We start from the raw sequence: 19,992 nt of genomic DNA, 5'->3' as shown, positions 1-19,992 counted from the left end.
CACATTTAACATTAATGAAGCTATCCACAACGAACTGAATGCATTAAAAATGTATAAACAGAGCTATTAATATCATAGTTTTTGCCTTGTTCTCTACAGAGTTCAAAGACAAGTCATGTGGAGACATAACAAGCAGTGGCACTATCTAGAGCACAGTTGAGATTTACTCCACATCTCAGTTTGAAGCATATGTTCCGATTCACATATTTCAGGACACAATAAAGCAGAGATCCTGTTCTAGCCAGAAGCACAGCTTGAGTGTGGTAAATCCTGCAGGAATATCTGAAAAGCAGTAGGTAAGAGATGCGTCAGTGTCCAGAGAAAGATTTTGCATATATAACTTCTATTTAATAGACTTCAACAGAACTAAACTTAAAAGATGCCTTTCCAGGGAAGCAGCTTTAGAGGTGTAACATAAGCACATACTGAGGACCCAGTCCTCCTACCACAGTGGCTCTATTGAACTATGAGAGCTGCTTGATTATAGACAACCCTATTTAACAGTCCTAAAGTAACAGATTCCAACTGCTGCTACAAATGAAGATCATCATGCAGCTCAGTATACAACCTGATGATATAGGGGAATAAAGAAACAAAACATAATTATTTTGCCATCTTTACTTGTTCTAGTAAAATGGGCACTGTTACCTGTCTTCAGTTCTCAAAAACAGCAAAAGGAATTCTGTTTTGGCATATGAGACATTTAAAAAAATACATTCTTGAGGCAGAGAACAAGAATTGTTGATTTTGCTGTAAAAGGTGAATGTTCTGGAAAATCAGAAACACAAAGCAAAGGAGAAAAAACCAGGACCTGCTCTGGAAGTGTGTAAGGCTGCACGAAGACAGCAACTCCCTGCACTGTTGCACAGACACCGATGTCCTGTGGCCTAAAATGTACCAGTATAAATCCTTCCCAGTGAGACTCCCAACAGCCACAGCATCAACACAAGATAGCAACAACCTCCTTTCCCGTGAGAAGTCCTCTCAGCAATACACAAAACCAACCTGCCTCTGAAAAGGTGACTGTACATGATCAGCGTGGTTATCAGCAAGAGCGCAGAGAAACAATGACTTCACACCCCACAGTTGCCTCTACTCTAATCAGGTACACACACACAAACCAACCCCGGAAACTCAGGCAGATGCAAAGAAAAAGCAGCAGTGTGGAACAGATTCTTCACCCACAGCATCACCCAGTAACAATCTGCATCCAAGCAGGCCAATCAAAATGTCTTCTCTTCAAGTTGTAGCTCTATAGAAGGCTGTATGTATTTCTTGAGATGCTTCCACTACCTTTACTTTCTCAGTGAAAATATTGGTTACTACAGAGCACGTATCTGCTGCTTTTACCATGGCTGTACGTTGGTATCCTCCACTTGGAAAGCACCGCCACAGATTTAATGATTTTGATGAAGACAAACAGCAACATTTACACTCTCTGGTGCTGATACTCCCCTGCAGAGCCTCCCCACCACATCCAAACCAGGAGACATTGCCTACAACTGGTACACAGTCAGGCATCAGTCTAGTTTCTATGTGGAAAATCAAGAAGCTTTATATACAATTTATATACCAACACATTTCATTTCAACGTATGTCACTCACAGAAGCTGGTTTCTAGATATGTCTCTTTGAAGTTATTACAAAGGAATTCTTTGCTGCCTCACTGTACCCTCATAGGAATCAGACATTGCTCCATGTTTAATAAATCGATCTCTGTGTGCTTTTTGTCCCTTGCATCGTGCCAGGCCTCCATGGATTCAAACTTTCGGCTGAAAATTCCTTAATGGAGGGTCTTTGTTGCTTACTGATGCTGATTACTTTAAATCTCAAATACCATTCAAAGGAGGACTCTCCTAATTTCTCTGCCATAGACAGCAGTATCTTTGATTGAAACTCAACAATGTCAGCAAAACAAAGTGACAAAAACAAAAAAAAAACAAGCTAGCAAAACACCAGGATTAGGGACCTACTATTAACTTCAAAGTTAAAATTATTTCCCCCTTAAGAGAAACTAAGTAAAGGGAATAAAATTATCCATCCCTCAAGTCTAGCACATCTGCTGCAAGACAATCACCTGCTAGCAGCAAAACCATACAGTCTAAATGGTCCCCTCATATCCACAGTGGAAGCTCCTGCAAGCCTGTAAATTCTGAGCTATCAGTATCATGGAATTTCAGCCTTCAGACAGATCATCCCACATGGCCCTCCCCCTCCTGGCTTGGCGGAGAAGCCTCCATGTCCATCTGTGGTCTCTCATTGACTTGACAGGACATACCAGGAGTCTCTCCCCTGAAGCTCTTCTCTCTGCTACTTGCACTCTTGGCACATCGCTGAGCCCAGGAGCTGTTTTGCTCTTTGAAGGGAGGTGGGAAACAGACAGGGGGAGGGAAGGTCTGAGCAGAGACAGGAATGACAACGGACACGCGGTTGCTTTGTTCCTTTGTATAGAGCTCCCCTACACGATAAGCAGAAAAGGCTTTTTTTTCTGGGGGGAGGGGAGTAAGATCTTTGAATTGAATGTACTCCAGACATAAAATACACTGGCGGTGCATTTGAATTAAAACACACCAAAAAAAATTAACCAAAAAAGATGAAGAGAGGCTATGCAGCCCAGCTTACACAGCTTCCTGGGCAGAAAAAAACAGCATGAATAGCACATGATAAAGAACCTACTGAATGAAACAAACTGGAGTTCTTGGTTTAGCCAACCCCAAAACAACTGGTCTCCCAAAATGGGTTAGAGTCAAGAACCTCAGAAAGGCATAGGCTCTCATTAGGCTGACAAATAACGCTGGCACATAAATGAGTCCTTATAATCAGACAGGATGGAAATCAGATGTCTCACAACCACTAGAGAAATGAAATTGCAGGTCAGACTCCCAGGAGCAGCAGCAAAGGTGAGAAACAACTGCTCTAAGTGGAGTTTGATTGGCTTTCAAAGGAATTACATGGGTAGTTGCTTATGACATGGGACTAGACTTTGTAACAGAATAGGTCTCATCCTATGTGTATCAGGGAATTTTATATAAAAACCCTGGATAAGCATTACCCAACAAGATTAGTATGTACCTTGTGTCCTTTATGTGTTCAACAGACATGGCATACCTATACCTACTGCCCTCTTCTGTGTCAACTTCTGAATATTCTTCTAACTTGTTGGTTAATATTCTTAACACTAAGTGCATATAATCTATGCATCAGGTGGCACCAAGTGGCCTAGCAGCCAGTAAGGCAAGGATTAATGATTTACAGACTAAAGGAAAGAGATACAGGAAGACTCAAAGACCTCCTAATCCATATTAAGCGTATCAAGTGAATCTTCAGGACACCAAACTTAAATATGAATGACTTTTGTCCCTCACGTCACGGCAGTAGAAGTAAGGTAAGAGGACTCAAGTGTTTACTGAAGGCTCAACAAATAATTTTGTGGGCAAGCAAGGATTTTGCCTGCATAACTACTGCAGGACTGCATTTAGATTTGAAATCCTAATTATCTAAACTCAGCTAAATCTACACATGGCTGTGTGCAGAAGGATGTTTTCTAACTGGGACAAGATACCCAAGTAAAATTGACTTACATGAAAACATTGAAAGGATCTAATGGGAAGCAGCATCCATTCACTGCAGGCTGGATAACGTGCTGGGCACCTCCCCTTGAGCTCCCACACGTTCCAGCCTGTATTCCCACATAACTCCCAGAGGAAGATGGCAGAAGAACTTTGAGCACCCAATAGAAACCCAGCCTCTTACAACTCCATGTATTCTGTCAGTACAAGGAGCATCACAACATCAACAAGAGGTGAACCAGCTCCTATCTACCTCCTTTCTAAAATTCAGCTGCAAGCTCTCAGCCTTCCCAAGTGCTACTGCCTTATATTGTGATGCATTTTTAATTTATTTATCCCTTTCAAAAGAAAGATGAATCCACTCACTTTTATCCAGTTAGAAACACGAATTCACACTTAAATTGAAGCGTAACAAAACAGAAAGAAGAGTCACTGTATTGAATAAGCCCAGTGAGAAGGGACTACTGAAATGTGGAGGAGCTGAAAACACTGTCAGCACTTGCCAATGGTGAACTTGTGTGGAGTGCAAGCTTCTGTCTTTTCCTCTTCATAGAAAAAAAAATGGAAGGTGATGCAGAAGGCTGGTAGTTTTGCAAGATTTATTTTGACCAAAATTTATGGCAGGAATGAAGATGCTGGTATGATGCAGCAATCTTCTGAAGCCTTGCACTTTTGATTTACACATGCAGAGTGCATAAGCTTGCTTATGTGAGCTCATGCAAGGTCCATCTCTGCACACAGAAGAAAGCAATGGTAACTGGTTAATATAACAGAACGGAGTTTTGTGAGGTCTTAGCACCCTTAGGTAAAGAAAAAGGACAAATCAAAACTAACTCACATATTTATATGCCTGTTCCCCACGTCCCACTCCAGGACTACTTCTCCGTTTGTGTGTAAGAATAGCTCATGAAAATATTCAAAGAAACTGAATGTTTTAAAAACAGAACAGAAGCTTTCAAAGGAGAACAGATTCCAAACATTTGATATTTTCCTGAATATTTGCTTACCACCCTTATTTTGTTAGGGAAAAAAAATACAATACACAAATACTTGATGCAGCTACATACAAAGCCATCCAAATTTCACACTCCACAATCTGTAGATGATGATATTTCCGGGCATCTGCAGCTTGGCACAGCATGGAAGCCAAGCAGATTTGTTGCTGAAGCAGGCCATAAATTATTTAATAAGAAATATATTTAAGAATAAGGCTCCCATCTCTCTCCTGCACAGCAGCTGCCGCTGTTGCTGTCTGCGCGAGCGGCTGCTGCTCGGGGATTGGCCGCCCCAGCGTGTCGGTGCCATTGGCTGCGCTGCCAGGCTGCGTCACCGCCTGCAGGAGCTCACAAATAGGTGTGTGCATGTTTATCAACCCCAGGCAAGCCAATGCCATCACGCTTCAGCTCAATCACAGTAAAACACTTCAGCAGAGAGAGTTAATTAGAAGGAGGTATTTGCAGAAAGCAGCCCTGCAATAACAATTACTATTGGGGTGAATCCTGTAGGCACTTAGGAGGTGAAGGGATTCAGCTCTCTGCAAATTACAGTAATCGTTCAGATTATGGAAATATTCATACTAGATCATAAATCTGTTATTCATCTTCAGGCAACTGCACTGAGGATGATTATTTCTTTCCCCCTCCCTCATGGGGTATGTTCTGTAAATGAATTCAAATCCAACTTTCATCAGACAGCTCTCTCTCCCTTGCTTCTAATCGCTTTCTCATTACACGGTAGCTTTGAGACTTGACAACACAGACTCACAGTGGCCTTGGTTACTGGTTTCATACATATTCAGATATATTGTGCCTCTGTAGAAATCAGGTTTGCTGCAGGAAGGTCCAATATTTATGCATTATTCTGAAAAGAAAGGTGTGACGGGCAAGATCATATGTGCAAAACAGCTGCATCTGTGGGGAACAATTCAATCCCTCACCCTTGTTAAGGCAGTCATATAGGTATGTAAACAGGCAGATCAACACATATTGTAACTGATGCTTTTTACCTGTGCCACTGCACAAAACAAACCCAATATTCATTCATTCACCTACTGATACTGATATTCACTTGTTAAGAAATACTTGTCCCTTTCCTTCAGCAACTGTACGTGTAATGCACAATTTAAACATCAGTCTTATCTCCAGAGGCAGCAGCAATGAATACAGTTTGCCACATACTGCATTCTCAGGTACAGCAGCATGGTCCATCACGTGTCCACACACACCAGTGGGGACCTGCAGAGTCAGTGTCACAGAGCACTGCACTGGCTAAAGCAGCAGCATGGCACTCACTTGTACTCATCATACACCTCCTGCTTGGGAAGGGATGTCTCGGGGTGCTCTTCCAGGGTGTTGCGTATCCAGGAGAAGGCGTGCATCTGCTGGGCACGGCTGGACGACATGGAGAGCTGATCGCTGCGGAGAGAACGAGCACGGCTCATGAGGACATGGCTCTGTGGAAAACTTCAGAACTGCCTGCCTATACAGGTGGAGAGAAACCAGAGACAAGGAGGGCCTGCACCTCATGAATCTACCTATTCCTTGAGCCTTAGGCAGCAGTTTCTCCCTCTTTCATCCACAATTTAGCAGACTCCACACACCAGCCCTTGACTGATACACAGCTGCGAGTACACAGTGACTCTTAAATTTATTATTCCTTACTGGCCACCTGTAAACTTTTGCCCACTGAGTTTGCCAGCTGTCCTTTGGGAACACCCAGTTTTCCCAGAAGATACTCAGTGTGCTTCCTGTAGGCATCTGCCTGCCTATAACCATCCTGCTGGGAAGGGGTCTATTTTGTGACACTCTGATCTGCGGGCTGGTTTTCTAGAACTTCCTTCAGTCAAACGAGTGTTACCAGAAATACCATCAGCTTTTTCTTTCACCCACCATCACACTGGTGTTGCTATTTTATGACTTCATACATAAACAGTGTAGGAACAATTACACAGACTGTGAAACACTTTCTGTGATGACTCTTTCATTTTAGGATATTTATAATCACAAGCTTTTCATGCAATAGAAGATTCTAAAGTTTAAAAAAAACCCCAACATCTGATCTACAGGAAAAAAAAAGAGTACTTAATGTTTAATAAAGATTGCTTCTGCTACCAACATCATGTGAATGATTCCTCAGCAGTTAAGTGCCACAGGAAGTAAAGCAAGTTATCAGTACTAACTGCTCACCTTTACATTCACACACATACCTTTTGTCTCCATTATTGGGACCCGAAGGCAGCTGAAGGTAGAGGTAGAGTTTCTCTAGGTCTGTAAACTTCTCAACTTCTTGCTAAATAAGGTGTTTTGATTTGGGAAAAAAAAGTGGAGAGAGGTAGGAGAGGAAAAAGCACGTAAGAATACTTGAGCTTGACAGCTAAAAACTGTTATCTGACAGTATATTCCTAAATAATATAATTTAACAAGAATATATTTATTTATGTGAAAGAACATGACTGTGAGCACTATGGGACTAGAAATGTGATTTCCTACTTTATTTGCACATGGTCACCCACCAGAAAGCACTTGTTACAATTACAAAATTCACCTGCAATAAAAGCAGAATCTGGAAAAATGTTAACAATGGATTGCTTCTGTAACCAGACATGTAACATGAAAACTTGGTCTTGTCAGACAGAGCACACAAGAAGCACCTCTGAGAAAGCAGAATCATAACCAGCTACGCTGTAACAGCATAGAATGCCAGATGTGATGCTGCACTCCACTATATTTACTAATAGTTAAGTGTCATAGACTTTTATGAAGCCATTTCAAAACCTATCTATGTATGTATGGGTTTTTTTGTTTCCTTTGGAAATCACTTATTGAAACTGTTACTGCACACAAGCCCTTCAGCTAACATCCATCTCACTTATGCCAGGCTCCTCCTCCAGAGGATACCAGCTGAGGATCAGACACGAGGGGGAGTTTTACCTGTTGCATGCAGCCAGTGATTGCTACACAGAGACCAGCTTTTGGTCATCTGAAATCAGTACATGGACTTAGAAATAGAAGGAAAATCAACTGTGATAACATGCTCAGGGCCTGCTCAGCAGCAATGCAAAGAAAGCCATGCCGCAGCAGGCACAGGGGGTTTCCTTCAGGAAGATGCCACAGAAGCACTGCCTGAGCTGGTGCACCATCAGTACAGAGCTGGAGACCCACACAATCCTTTCTGAAGTCAGAATACAGCTTCTGGATTACTGCTAATTCTCCTTTGTCTTCACTGGTGTCTTACTGCCAATGTAACATCTTCCACAAGGAAGAGAAAAGAGGAGGTACCAACAGGCAGTGAGATCTGGCTCACTCCAGCAGTGAGCAGAATGGGGAGTGGGGAAACCAAAAACCTAAACTTCACTTCAAACTGGGGCTCCCTACCAGACCCAGTCACATCCAGACCAACCTTGTTGGCACAAAACTGACAGCAGCACAGCAAAGAGGAGGTTCCACTTCCTCCCCCCTGCCCCCAGACCCTGCACAAGGACTGGTGGGACACGGTGTGCCGGGAAGGGTGCAGGGAGAGCACGGGGTCTCCGTGATCCCAGCCAGCAAACCCCACCCCAGAAATCCTGCACACAACAGGGCCACCAGCGATGGGACAGCCTGCCCAGAGCCAAGAGAAACACTTCAGCAGCACACAGGTAACAGACACTGCATGTGTTGCTTTTATAAGCTGCAGCAAACCACAACATTTGGTTGGGTTTTTTTTTCCTCTGACAAACTCCTGAAATTTGCTGACACCAATTTCTGTGTGGCTCTACAGCAGCTTACACAGCAGTGGTGCTCAGACCACCAAGTATCCAGAGAGGTATTTCCTAATAATAGGTGTATTTTGTCAAATTCTCTGTTCTGCCTTTCCTGTATGAATCACAGCATTTAAATTGGTGGGTTTTGCTTTAGCAAGCTCATTATTGCGAAGTCAACATTCTCCAAAGAAAGAATTTACAGAAAATTAATTATTTTTGAGAAGACAGAAACTTAACAAGAAAAATTGTACTTCGGTATTAGACATCCTCTTATCCAAGGAACTTAGCTCTTTTTGTCTTAAATGGCAAAAAACCAAGCAGTACACCAAAGGGCACCGTCTGGGTGGGATTACCTTGCATGGTAAGCACTAATCCATGAGACAAAAGAATCCCAGGCAAAACAAATCCTCCCCTCCTCTCCCCATGAGTCTGACACTGAAGTGAAAGACAAGTTCTCCCTTCCAAATCTATGCCCTAAGTGTAACACAGGAGGCAAGGTTTTAGAAGAAATATTAAACCTTCCATCAAAATACACTGCAGTAGTCTCAGTGCCCACTGCAGCTGAAGCCATTTCTGTGTCACGGTAGGAGGAAGGGGCTGTGTGGAAGGGCCCTGTCTGAGCCATTCTGCTCACCTGCAAACCCCCCTAACTGATGAAAAAACAAAAAGCCCCAACAACAAAGGAAAAATGTGACTGGGACTGTGTTAGTAAAACCTTTTCCAAAGGATGTGAGTGAGCTGGTCACTCTCTACGAGCAAAACTGCATCCCTGCATCTGAGGTGGCTGAGGATTACAGCTTCCTCTCATCCCTGGCAGAGGCAGCTGGAGAGTGATGTTATCTCACTTCTGCACTCAAACCCCACTCCTCTCCATGCCTGGCCTAGGCAGCACTTTCTGCACAACTCCTTCAGCTTCCAGCAACAGTAGCAGGGAAGCCCTGGAAGGCAGGATCTCCTCAGAATGGGAGAGTTAAAAGAAGTCACAGGCAGTTCACAGAGGTAATCCTACCTGGTTGATAATTAGATAAACCTAAGCTTATTAGATGAGACTGAATCTATTTAGAGAAAATCATCTTAAAACTGAAGCAGTGACAGCAAGGAGATGGAGTATGACAGTCAGTGCAAGTAGATTTGGGAAAGACTGCATTTTGTTTAGTTAAAATTTGTTAAACAGTGTTTTGTTTAGGCTGTTTTCTCTACACATTTCTGAAACCCTCAAAACCTGGTTACAGTCTTGGTAAGTACAGTCTCTTCTTCAATCTCAGCTGACATTCACCAGTTGTCAATGCTAAAGGTCTGGTGAATCCAGTAATAACTGCAGTTACTGTTACTGCAATTGTCCAAAGCATCAAGAATTTACCATTTTTTAATGCAATCAGAATCACAGTATTTGGGAAATTGGAGGAGCACCTCAGCTGCTCTATTAACTGACCAAGAAGAAAAAGGTTCACTCATTCTGTGTTATTCTTTGTGCTAGGTTGGATGCATATGGAAATAAATAAAAAGGAACAAGAACACAGAATATTCTACAAATTCCCACCCCAATCCCCAAATAGGTCAACAGTGTGGAAAAAATAGGTCATGAGAGTGGAAGAGAAAAGGAATGATGCCATTTGAGTGGCATCAAAAGGAAGAATGTGATGCTGGCACCATCTTGGACAAACTCTCCTTTGTGCAGCCTGTTAAAGCTTATGCTACTGTTGTTCTAAAAACCACAGAGCCTGTGCAATATCTGGGGAATCCTTTTCTGCTACTTAAAAGGACCCAAGTAAAAATCCTGCTTGAAGTTTCCTGACCTTGATTGACTGGTTCTATCACATCAGATGAAGATGGTGTAGTTCTCCAAAGGCTATTTATAAATCATATTTCTTCAAGTTGCATTAGAAAAATGCACAAGCATGCTAAACTGCTTGCAGGACTGAGGTGTAAAGCCAGCACAAAGCATTGCCTCTGGTACTCTTGCTCTTCACACATTACCTTTATCCCCTGCAACTGCAACCATATAAAACAAAGGAGGATTCAAAGAAGATGGGGAGCAGGCAGCGTTCATACTAATTTTTACAACTTGGTTTCAATTTAACCAAAAAATCTATCTCAAGCACTCAAAATACCTCCGTGATCTTATGTTCTGAGACAGAAAAACAAAGGACAAAGAATTAAAAACCTTGAGTCACAGCTAAGCAAAGACTTTCAGTAACAGATAAAGCAACAGACATCTCTGCTATTTCTGTTTTGATAGTTTCCAAATACAGATAGGTAACTACAGAAATGCACAGAATAAGTAGCAAACAAATTAAGCCACATAGATCTGCTCCAAATTAATCTGTCCTTTTGCTGCCTAAGATAGACATGGAACAAGATTTTCACTGAAATAGATGCAACTTTATCAGTTTAACAGGCATTTTGATTGAGCAAAATAAACACCTGTGAAAATAAACCAGGATGACCAAAACTATGTGGGGTAGTTTTTTTAATATGAAAATAGCACATTTTGATATCTGTTTCCATGTGGGAGACACTAACTTGCCACTGCAAGTTTCTGCAGCATAAAGAGACAAAGATCTATTCAGCACAGAATGAGGTTAAGGACTTAATCTGTGCTATAGGAAACAGAGTTTATTCATGTTTCTGCTTGAAGCAGAGAACCTAGAGATTTGAACAGGAATCCCCAAAATCAAAGAATATCTTTCAAGGTTCCTGACCTTGGTGGATTGGTTCTCCCTTTCTGGTTTTCTCTGACTGCTGATCTACTGTCAGGTCACAAACATTAGTCAAGCTTCATTTCAAAGTTGTCAAAAGGCATTACCATAGGAAAACTCCAAGCAAAAAAAAAACAAAACAAAACAAAACAAAACAAAAACCATGTGCTTTTTCTGGATTGTTTACCTAGTCAGGCCAAACTCTAAATAAGATAGAAGAAGAATAGAGTAAGGAACAATCAGAAGAGCTGCTACTTCTGTAACGTACACCCTGCAAATGTCATTCAAATTTGAACTATTTCAAATTTCCATAATTAAAGCAGAATTACAGGTTATTTTTGTCCTCAAATTTGGATAAAGGGAGCTGAAGGCCAGGGGCACTCTGCAAGCTTTATGCAAGATTACTGTTTTAGAGAGCATGGACTGCTCTGAGTATTTCTTTCCACACTTTGAGTATTTATAGAAGACTACACTCTAATCAAAGTGAAAAAGTGCCAATGGCAATGTAACCTGCATCTACTGGCAGAAAGGCCCTAAAATTTGTCATACTTCAGCAGAACAAATATCTATTATTTAACAACCAGAGCTAAAAATAGCAAAGTAGTCAAGCAATCATCTCCCCATTCTATGAATAGAGAAGCAAAAAGCAAAGGTGAATTACTCTAGGTCAGATGGTTTGTTGGAAGTATCACCAAGACAGAAAATAACTAATATTAAAAACACTTTTTTAATTCTAGAAAGCAGCCAAATAAATACATTTAATATGCTTTATCTGAGCAGAAGCAGGAACATATTTCACGTGCTAAACATTCCAAACAAGCCCTAAAAGCACATGGCAGCTTTGTTCTGACAGTATCCAAGCACAGCTGCCAAGGCTTTGTGGAGCTTCTGCCTGTTTCCTGTAGGACCCAAGAGACAAGTGGCACCTTCGCTGCCTCAGGACAGACAGACACTGCCTCAGCACACCCCACAGCACCAGCAGCTCTGGTTTCCATCAATCCAGCACTCTCTCACCAGCACTAACCTCTTTTCAGAGGACTAAGGAAAGAAACCTTGGCCTTCTTGCTGACTGATTATATGGAGCAAACAGTTTTAAAAATCCGGTTCAAAAGTTCACTTAGTATGTGGCTACAAATATAACAAGAGAAATCATAAGAGAATCTACTGCTAGACATGTTTACTACAGTTAAAAAGATGTCATAATGAATTTTTAATGACTGTTTACACCACAATTCTTGCTAATTATCTTTTTTGGATTGCACAGTACACAATGATTTCCTTATGATCTCCCAGGAAGTGACAGTATGTGGGAATGTGAGTGGTGCAGTGTAAAAGTTGAAGGCAGGTAACTCTGGACTCTTGCAGGAGCAGTTGCAGTCTCAGTGCCCTTACACTGGCTGCTTTCCACAGTGACCTCCACTCCAGACTATCGCCATCACCTCTGCTTCTTCCTAGAGCTCTCCCTGCTGAACTGTTGAACTCGGCAGCCTGTGAACATTTGTGTGCGGCTCTGCACACGGGGGCTGTGACTGGTGCTACCAAAGGAGGGATTCAGAGCCACACAGCCACAGCCTTTCAGTTCAACATGCTTGTAGATTCTCTCTTGCAGCTCACAGCTTTCCAAAGCACTTAAAATCACAGAAACCGCTTTGCCAGAATTCAGCTAAATTTTGATTTCCTCAAGCTATTCTGATCTTGGATTTTTCTTTTTAAAACCTGAACAGCATTAGATCTACCTTTGCTAACCTAGAGTGGCTTTTCCACTGTTGACACAACTCCTCTGAACTCATCAGCAGGACAGACAAGGAAGCATCTGGAACAGAAAATTAGACCATCAGGACACTGCTGCTCCATTCCAAGTCAAGCCATGGAGACTGCTTTGTGTCCAAGACTTCTCTGCCAATCCAAGGGATGAGACCTACCCAATACCCTCAGTACAAACTGACAATCCCTACCTCAGTACACAAGGTCCATAAATCTGCAGAACTTAATGCAAAAATAGTCCTAGTGTAATTCCATTTTCTTAAAACAGATTGCCAAAAGTAGATGACTGGTGAGCCTCCTACTTGTTTACTCCCTCTCCAATGCTGCTTAGAAACACCTACCCCAACTGCCATTTTTTTCTACAGAAATACCTGGTGTTAAAAGAGTTTTACAAATGCAGTTTTGCAATCTGTCCTTTTACCACTGAAGACTCATATACAAAATTAAGATCTTACGGCACCTGCTTGGTGTTCACAAAAGTCACTAAGAAATAAAGGGGACAAAAATTACATTCTGCATCCCTATTCCCACTAGGTGCATTCAAGAGCTTTTAAATAGAGGTTCAATGGGGTCCAAAGTTTGTTTGAAACACAATAAAGCTTTAAATCTTGTACAACAATAATAAAAACATTTTAGGGCAAGACAATTCAGTACCACCTGAATTAGCCTTTGATAATGTGACTTTGAACAGTATTCTTTGTTAGCTCAGCCATACTATTTGATAGTATCAGATGGCTGTCTATGGCACATTTTTGTCTTATCCACTGGTACTTCTGGATGAAGTGCTGAAGGTAGAAAGTCAGGATAAGCAATCCCTTCCAGTGCTAAGATTTATGATCTCAAGACTCTGATTTAAAAAAACTTGCAACCCGCTCACTACTAAAAACAAATAAAACCTCTTTCTGAACTACTGCTTCCCAAAAATAATCTCTTATCACTGCCTAGATCCTGTTATTTTAATGCACAAATCAAGATTTTGCAATTCAAGGGCCTTTCCTGCTTCAAAAAATGATCTCTCTGCCCTAAGCAGCACAGCAGAGCCAACAGGACCTGCAGTGTTGCACATTTCTGGGAAGGTACCTGAGATGGTAACTCATTTTGATCACATTTAGAGGTAGTACCTTCAAGTACTGCTAAGGAAAGGCTTCATAATAGCTGTCAGTCTCCAGAGCCATCTATTTTGGTCTTGCAGCTCATTAAATATTGAAAAGCATTCTGGAGTTGTACTTACCAAAATGCAGTCCACTTTAGATTGTACAGTTTTGCTAGATGTGAGGGAAGAAAGAGAGAAGAGAAATACTGAATTAGTTTAAAATCAATGACAAAAATATTACATATTAGAATTTCTATCACTGCATTACAGACTTTGTATCTTACTCTGAAATATCCTGCTAGTCTATGGAATAACAGTCAGCTGTCTTTCTGTAGAAAGTGACCCAAACTTAACTGCTTGCTAGAATTCTTGCTGCTTGAATAAGAACTTTTACATAAGAACTGCATTTTTTAAATGAAATACCATTGCAACTATTATCCCAAGCTGCAGTGCAGCCAGGATGGATGCCACTACTTTTATTGTAGCTCTTACACAATTCAAATGCATTTGACTTGTTTATCTGTAAACACAATTAACATCCCCTTCTCCCCATGCTAAATCCCACCACTTCAAGGCATGTATTTCTAGCTTTCCAAAGAGCTACTACAAGGCACACAGCTGTTATTCCACTGGCAGCTCTGGAGTTCTCCAAGTTAGTCTCTCTACCTCCCAGCTGGCTTATTAAGACTACACTGGGTGGGGATTCAATTGAAATATGCCAGGAATGACCTCAGTGCATGTGCCAGGGCAGGCAAACAGTATGGAACTTATTATACTTCCTATAAACACACCCATGAGCAGCTCCTTTGTTTCTTAAGGGTGCTGTGCTTCACATGCTTCCTCTGACAGCATTAGTTGAAGGTAGTTTGTCACTGCTCTGAAGAGGAGCAGGAGGTTTCCAATACAGAAAACCCTAGCCTGAACACGTACTGAACAAGCATCAAACAATTATTTTTTTAAGTTCAGAGAGCAATTATTTTCCTAGTAAAATAAAACATAATTCAATCTCCTTAAACAACAAAACATTCCATGGAAGCTATTTTGCTTTTGTACAGATGCTAAAAAAGCTAGACTAAGTCAAGTAACTGAAGGATCTCCTAAAACTCTAAGAAAGAAACAAGTAAAACAAATGGCTCTAGTGTCTGGTGGTGAGAGGAACCAGCATGTACTGTTCCATCAGATGCCCAGAGGCAGGAGTTTGGTTGCTCTGCTTGTTACACCACTTCCACTTTGAAACAAGACAATCTAAAAATCTGTTTTGTAGAGGCTGCTAACACTGATGACCCTTCCCATACAAGAACTGCTCAGGTTACAGTGACAGACTACAATAAAAACTTTCAACAGGTCAGAACATTTGAAGTTCACTGAAACAGATCCCTCAGCAGACATGCACTTCAGCTGACTTTGTGTAGAAGCCATCAGGTGAGTAGAGAGGAACACCAAGGAGACAGTAAAGCAGAGCTGCTGAGGATTTTGAAGAACAGGGAGTGCTAAGGATGGTAATATGGAAGCTCTGCTTTGCCTTGGGAAAGATGCTCACATACACTGCAGCAGCTGAACAAGGGAACCTAAATGTCATCTCACTCATCAAAACCCACCATCTTACCAGCAAAACCAAAGGACACCAAGCATGGGAACCTGCTGCTGCTACATGTTGCCAGTGCATCTGACCCAAAGCTGAGCAAATTGATGGGGACACAGCTGCTCCAGCAGCACTTCTCCACCCTGGACTCCACCACTGCCTCCAACCCCAAGCAGGTCTCAGTCCCTGTGCTGCTGCAGATCAACAGCCTCTCCTACAAAGCACAGGCAACAGGAATCAGGCATATGTACCCATTCTTGTACTCAAAGCTCTTGTGTGGCTCCACATGACAGCTTATGCAGACAGGATACATAAAGGGCAAGGGGATGCAGGGTACAGACACAGCAAACTCAGCCCAAACACAGCCCCTACAGACTTGCAGACAACACCATGCACTGGGCTTTTCAGGAGAGCACACTCCAGCCAGCACAGCTTCCCTTCTGCCAACCTGAGCATCAGCATGCCCATTTGCATTAACATCTTCTTCTTGCAAAGAGAAAGAGGCAAGTTGCCAGGAGGCAGCTGGGCAGGAGATCCCTAGAGCTGTCCTTTTATCTCCAAGTATCAGTCTGAGTCAGGAAACGTAAACTCTCAAATTTAGTTGGGGCTCTTCCAGTTGTGACCTGTGCTCCTACAGCACCGATCAACAGCACCGAGAAGCTGCAGCAGAGGAGCAATAACAGGGCCAGGAAATACAGCTTCACTATGTTTCCTTTTTTGTAAACTGGTGGCACAAAAAGAACAGTCAAGTTCATGCCCTCCAATCTGCAAGCAGATGTTGTGACATTTTAAAAGGCAAAGGTCCCACTGCTTCAGCAGGGGTAAGTGTGATCTCTACTTAAAAAACAATTTTTCCATCTCCTGCTCCACGCTCTTGAGTATACTGGGAGGACATCTTTCAAATTTGTTAGTGGTAAACTGAGGTTTCTTTCTTCCTAACCAGAGCACAGGTAAAAGTTGCTTCATTTTATAAAGCTTGTGCCTAACAACAAAAATGCCTATTTCCCTTCCAGCCGAGGCAATCAAAGTGAAGGAATGGGAGGAATGAGCCCTTTGACTGGGACAGTACTGGGACCTGAGCACTGCACAGAAACACTCCATTTGGTGACACTGCAGGATACATCCCCAGCACACCAGGAGATAAAAGGACAAGTGAGAAAGGTGGCAAAGGGACAGACATCCCAGTTACACCTGCCACCTTTGTTTATTTTGCCCCACTTGTTCTCTAGCAGAACATACATGCTTTGAAAGCTGAAGTTTCATTTACAAGTAAGTCAGTCTGCTTCTGTCCCTGTCAAATGAATCCCTTATCTAATTACTACTGTAATTACCATGCCTGCAACCAGCAATTCCAACAACCAGGCTGAATCAGGCCCTACACAGAGCCATTTCTAACATCTGGAGGCCATTACCCACATATTTTTGCTACCCATGAGCAGCTGCAGGAAAACAGCAGGAAAGCAGCAGACGTTCTTTCTAAAGAAAATAACCATTTGAACCTCTTTGGAACCTAAGCCCATTGGAAACTCAGAAACTGCACCTAAAGCCCACAGCCAGCACTGCCCCTCCTGGAGGCTCATTGTGATTCACCCTCACCTAGAAGCACAGCTGGTGTTACTCTCTCCTTCATAGCTCTTCATGATGACAGTCTCCCTCAAGTTAAACTAGTTCACTTACTTGATCCAAAAATTAATTCAGGCTACTTCATGAAGTTTTATCCAGGACAAGATTTGTGATTCTGGGGGTAGCTGTCTCTTGTGAGCAACAACAATTGTGGCTACTTTTACAGCTGCCTTGGATTTGCCAACTTGTGCCCAATGACCCAACACAAGAACCACAGAGCTCAAATTTTGTATCAAAACCTTGTATGTGCTCCTCTCCAATCAAAAAATACAGACACTACCACAACCAACAAGGAGGCATTTATTAATTTATTATTATTCAGTTGTCATCCTATTGACTGTTTCGAAGACACATGGAGTGACTCAAGAGGGACCCTGCTGTACTGTCTACAGCAATGCTCCTCAAAAATGTCAACTGCTCTAAACACACCAATGCAGATCAATCTGGCCATTTCTGGTCACCTACCCACCAGCCACTCAAAAACATGCACCCAGCTTCTACTAATTAATAAAACACCAGAGAAAAGGAGGTTTCTTAGGCTGTGCTTGGAGAAGCTGCACAGGGCAGCTCCCTGAAGAGCTGCTGTGTCTCATGGAGAACCCCAGACCCTACGACTTCCCAGAGAACCATGTGTTGGCTGTTTTGCGTCTGCAGCAAAAAGCCTTACAGGAGGGGCCAAGACCTCTAAAGGATTCTTGAAGGTAAGTTTCAAAGGCTGTAGTGATTGAAGCTTCTAAAGGCTGAAGACAAACTCCTGAAATTATCTTCAGGAGAATGAGATCAGGAGAAATCAGATGAAAGTATTTCCTCAAACTGCTCTTCTGCCTTCTGCCAAAGTATGCATTTCTGTTTTCCCTGACCTCTTTATGTATTTCTGCTCAGAACAGCCCTGACCTGGCATGAGCAGAATTAGGAGTGTATTCTCTTCCCAGGTGAGCAGCTGAGTTTACTTTGCACTGAGGGAGAGGGGAAAAAAGCAGAAGAATAAGGCAAGGAGATGCAATTCTTTTTTCTAAGTGGCATAAAACCAGATGCTGCCAACCTTCCTCTAATTAAGCAATACTTTCCTTTCAGGAAGGGGCAGCTGAATTGTACTGAGTAATATTAGACTACTGTATTACCAGAAGTGGCAGAATTCAGTTGCTCTGAGCACGAGTACCTCCTTAATGTTGCAAATAAGAGACGCTTTCTGTCTGTGAGACCAGAAAAAGGGAGGTGGTTGGGAGAAATAAAAGCAAGCCCTTGAATTTATCAGCTCCTGCCTGGTTAACCCTGAGCCTTCCCAAAGCCTGCACAGCCCTGAAACCAGCCTTTAGCAGCTTGGCAGCTGAGAGCACTCAGCCCCATGAAAGGCAGCAGCAGGACCAACACTGTGGGAGCACAGGGAACAGCCACCCTGCAGCACAGCTCCTTTCCTGGGACACACATCCCAAGCACAGCACTGATCCCTGGCAGACGGGACAGCAGCACCTCCAGGACATTGCTGTCCTGCTCCCTCAGGGGAGACCTCCCAGCCCCAGCGTCACATAGGACATGGCTCTCACCATTCAGGCACTGGCAGTGCACTCACCCCTCAAATGGAGGAGGATGTCAACAACAACAGAGCCAGTTCAACCCAACTCAGCAGACAAGTGGAGCCACAATCGGCTGTACAGAATTTAATAACGGTTTGAGTAAGTGGTCACATGTGGGAAGCCCAGAGTGATTTTTTCATCAAAAGTTTGGTGCATTCTGTGAAATTGCCACAGATACTCTGCTATCCCGTTCAGCCCAAGACTGCAAACATTTGCACAAACTGAAACATCCTCCTGAAAACAGCCTCTGTATAGCTGTGTTTCATGGGCTTGGCACTTATTGGACAACCATAATGCAACTGATGAAAAGAAACCACTTTCCATCACTGCTCATAACTGAGCCTTACATCAGGAAGGCAGGGCTTAACTCCTGACCAGACAGCAAGGGCTCCCCTCTGCAGGGTCCCAGTTTCCAGCACCAGAGTATTAAGTTACATTATTACCCAACATGCAGCAGCAAAAAGTTGCAACTAAAATGGATAACCCCAGTGTGCAGTTACTTACCATGGGCACAGTTACCTAGTTATTCACCTCAGACTGCAAACCACCCTCTCAGCCATCTGAGAGAGAAAATGTTTACAAAGTTATAAAATAAACGTCCTTTGGAAAAACCAAAAACCCAGCAGGAACTGTTCAGGCCACAGGAAAGTTCTGAGTGGCTCACATACAGCACACACAACCCTGACAGTGCATGGTGACACTGCTGCCCCGGCATTTCACTCACACCTGAAAACAAGCCTTCCACAAGAGAAGGCTTAGAGCTGTCTGCCAAAGGAGTGTCTTGGTCATACGTCCTTTCAAAAATGACTGCGATCTGAAAAGCCTCCATTTCCCAGTGCATCTGCTGCTCCTCAAGCTGCTCAGCACAGGCCGAGGGGTACTCTGGAGGGGCTGCTCCTGTCGGCAGCAGGAGCACATGAGCAGCCCTGCCAGGCATGTGTCTCCCAGGCACAGGAGGCATTTGGGTGTTGACAGCACCCAGGAACTCCTCCTCCTCTGCAGTGTCCTGCTGCCCCTTTCCCTCTTGCAAAAACCCACTTCAGCTCCCAAGGAAAACAAGTCAGAGTCCACTACAAAGTACCAACAGTGACAGTTTTGGCAAAGTCATCTTTCTGAAAACCTTGTTAAAATAGGGAGGGTCATTATTAAACTGACCACACACCCTTTTGGAAAGATTCAGTCTGAATTCCACTACTCTGACTGCATCAGGTGACATTTAAAAAAAAAAAATCTCTATTTACTCTGTGTGCTGTGAGGAACCACTCAATAAAAGGATTACCAACCCCATTACAGTAAGTGGTACTATCAGAAAGGTACTATTATCACATCCTTACCACGACAAGCACT

General features: G+C 42.8%; 1 protein-coding gene across 1 annotated transcript in view; it reads right to left on the bottom strand.

Moving 5' to 3' along the window:
• The window catches only part of RFX7 (regulatory factor X7), a 49,412-nt gene that overhangs the window by 13,602 nt on the left and 15,818 nt on the right, over positions 1-19,992 (bottom strand). Inside the window, exons 2-4 of the mRNA XM_041418653.1 lie at positions 14,005-14,038; positions 6,775-6,857; positions 5,861-5,983 (exon numbers count right to left, since the gene is read on the bottom strand). Coding sequence (XP_041274587.1) covers positions 5,861-5,983; positions 6,775-6,857; positions 14,005-14,038 — 240 coding nt within the window. The remainder of the gene's footprint in view (positions 1-5,860; positions 5,984-6,774; positions 6,858-14,004; positions 14,039-19,992) is intronic.

Source organism: Onychostruthus taczanowskii, unplaced genomic scaffold (genome assembly GCF_017590055.1).
Source record: "Onychostruthus taczanowskii isolate IOZ18803 unplaced genomic scaffold, ASM1759005v1 scaffold6, whole genome shotgun sequence".
Classification (NCBI taxonomy): Eukaryota; Metazoa; Chordata; class Aves; order Passeriformes; family Passeridae; genus Onychostruthus; species Onychostruthus taczanowskii.
Note: the sequence above shows the minus strand (reverse complement) of the source record. Positions and strands in the feature narration are given on the sequence as shown.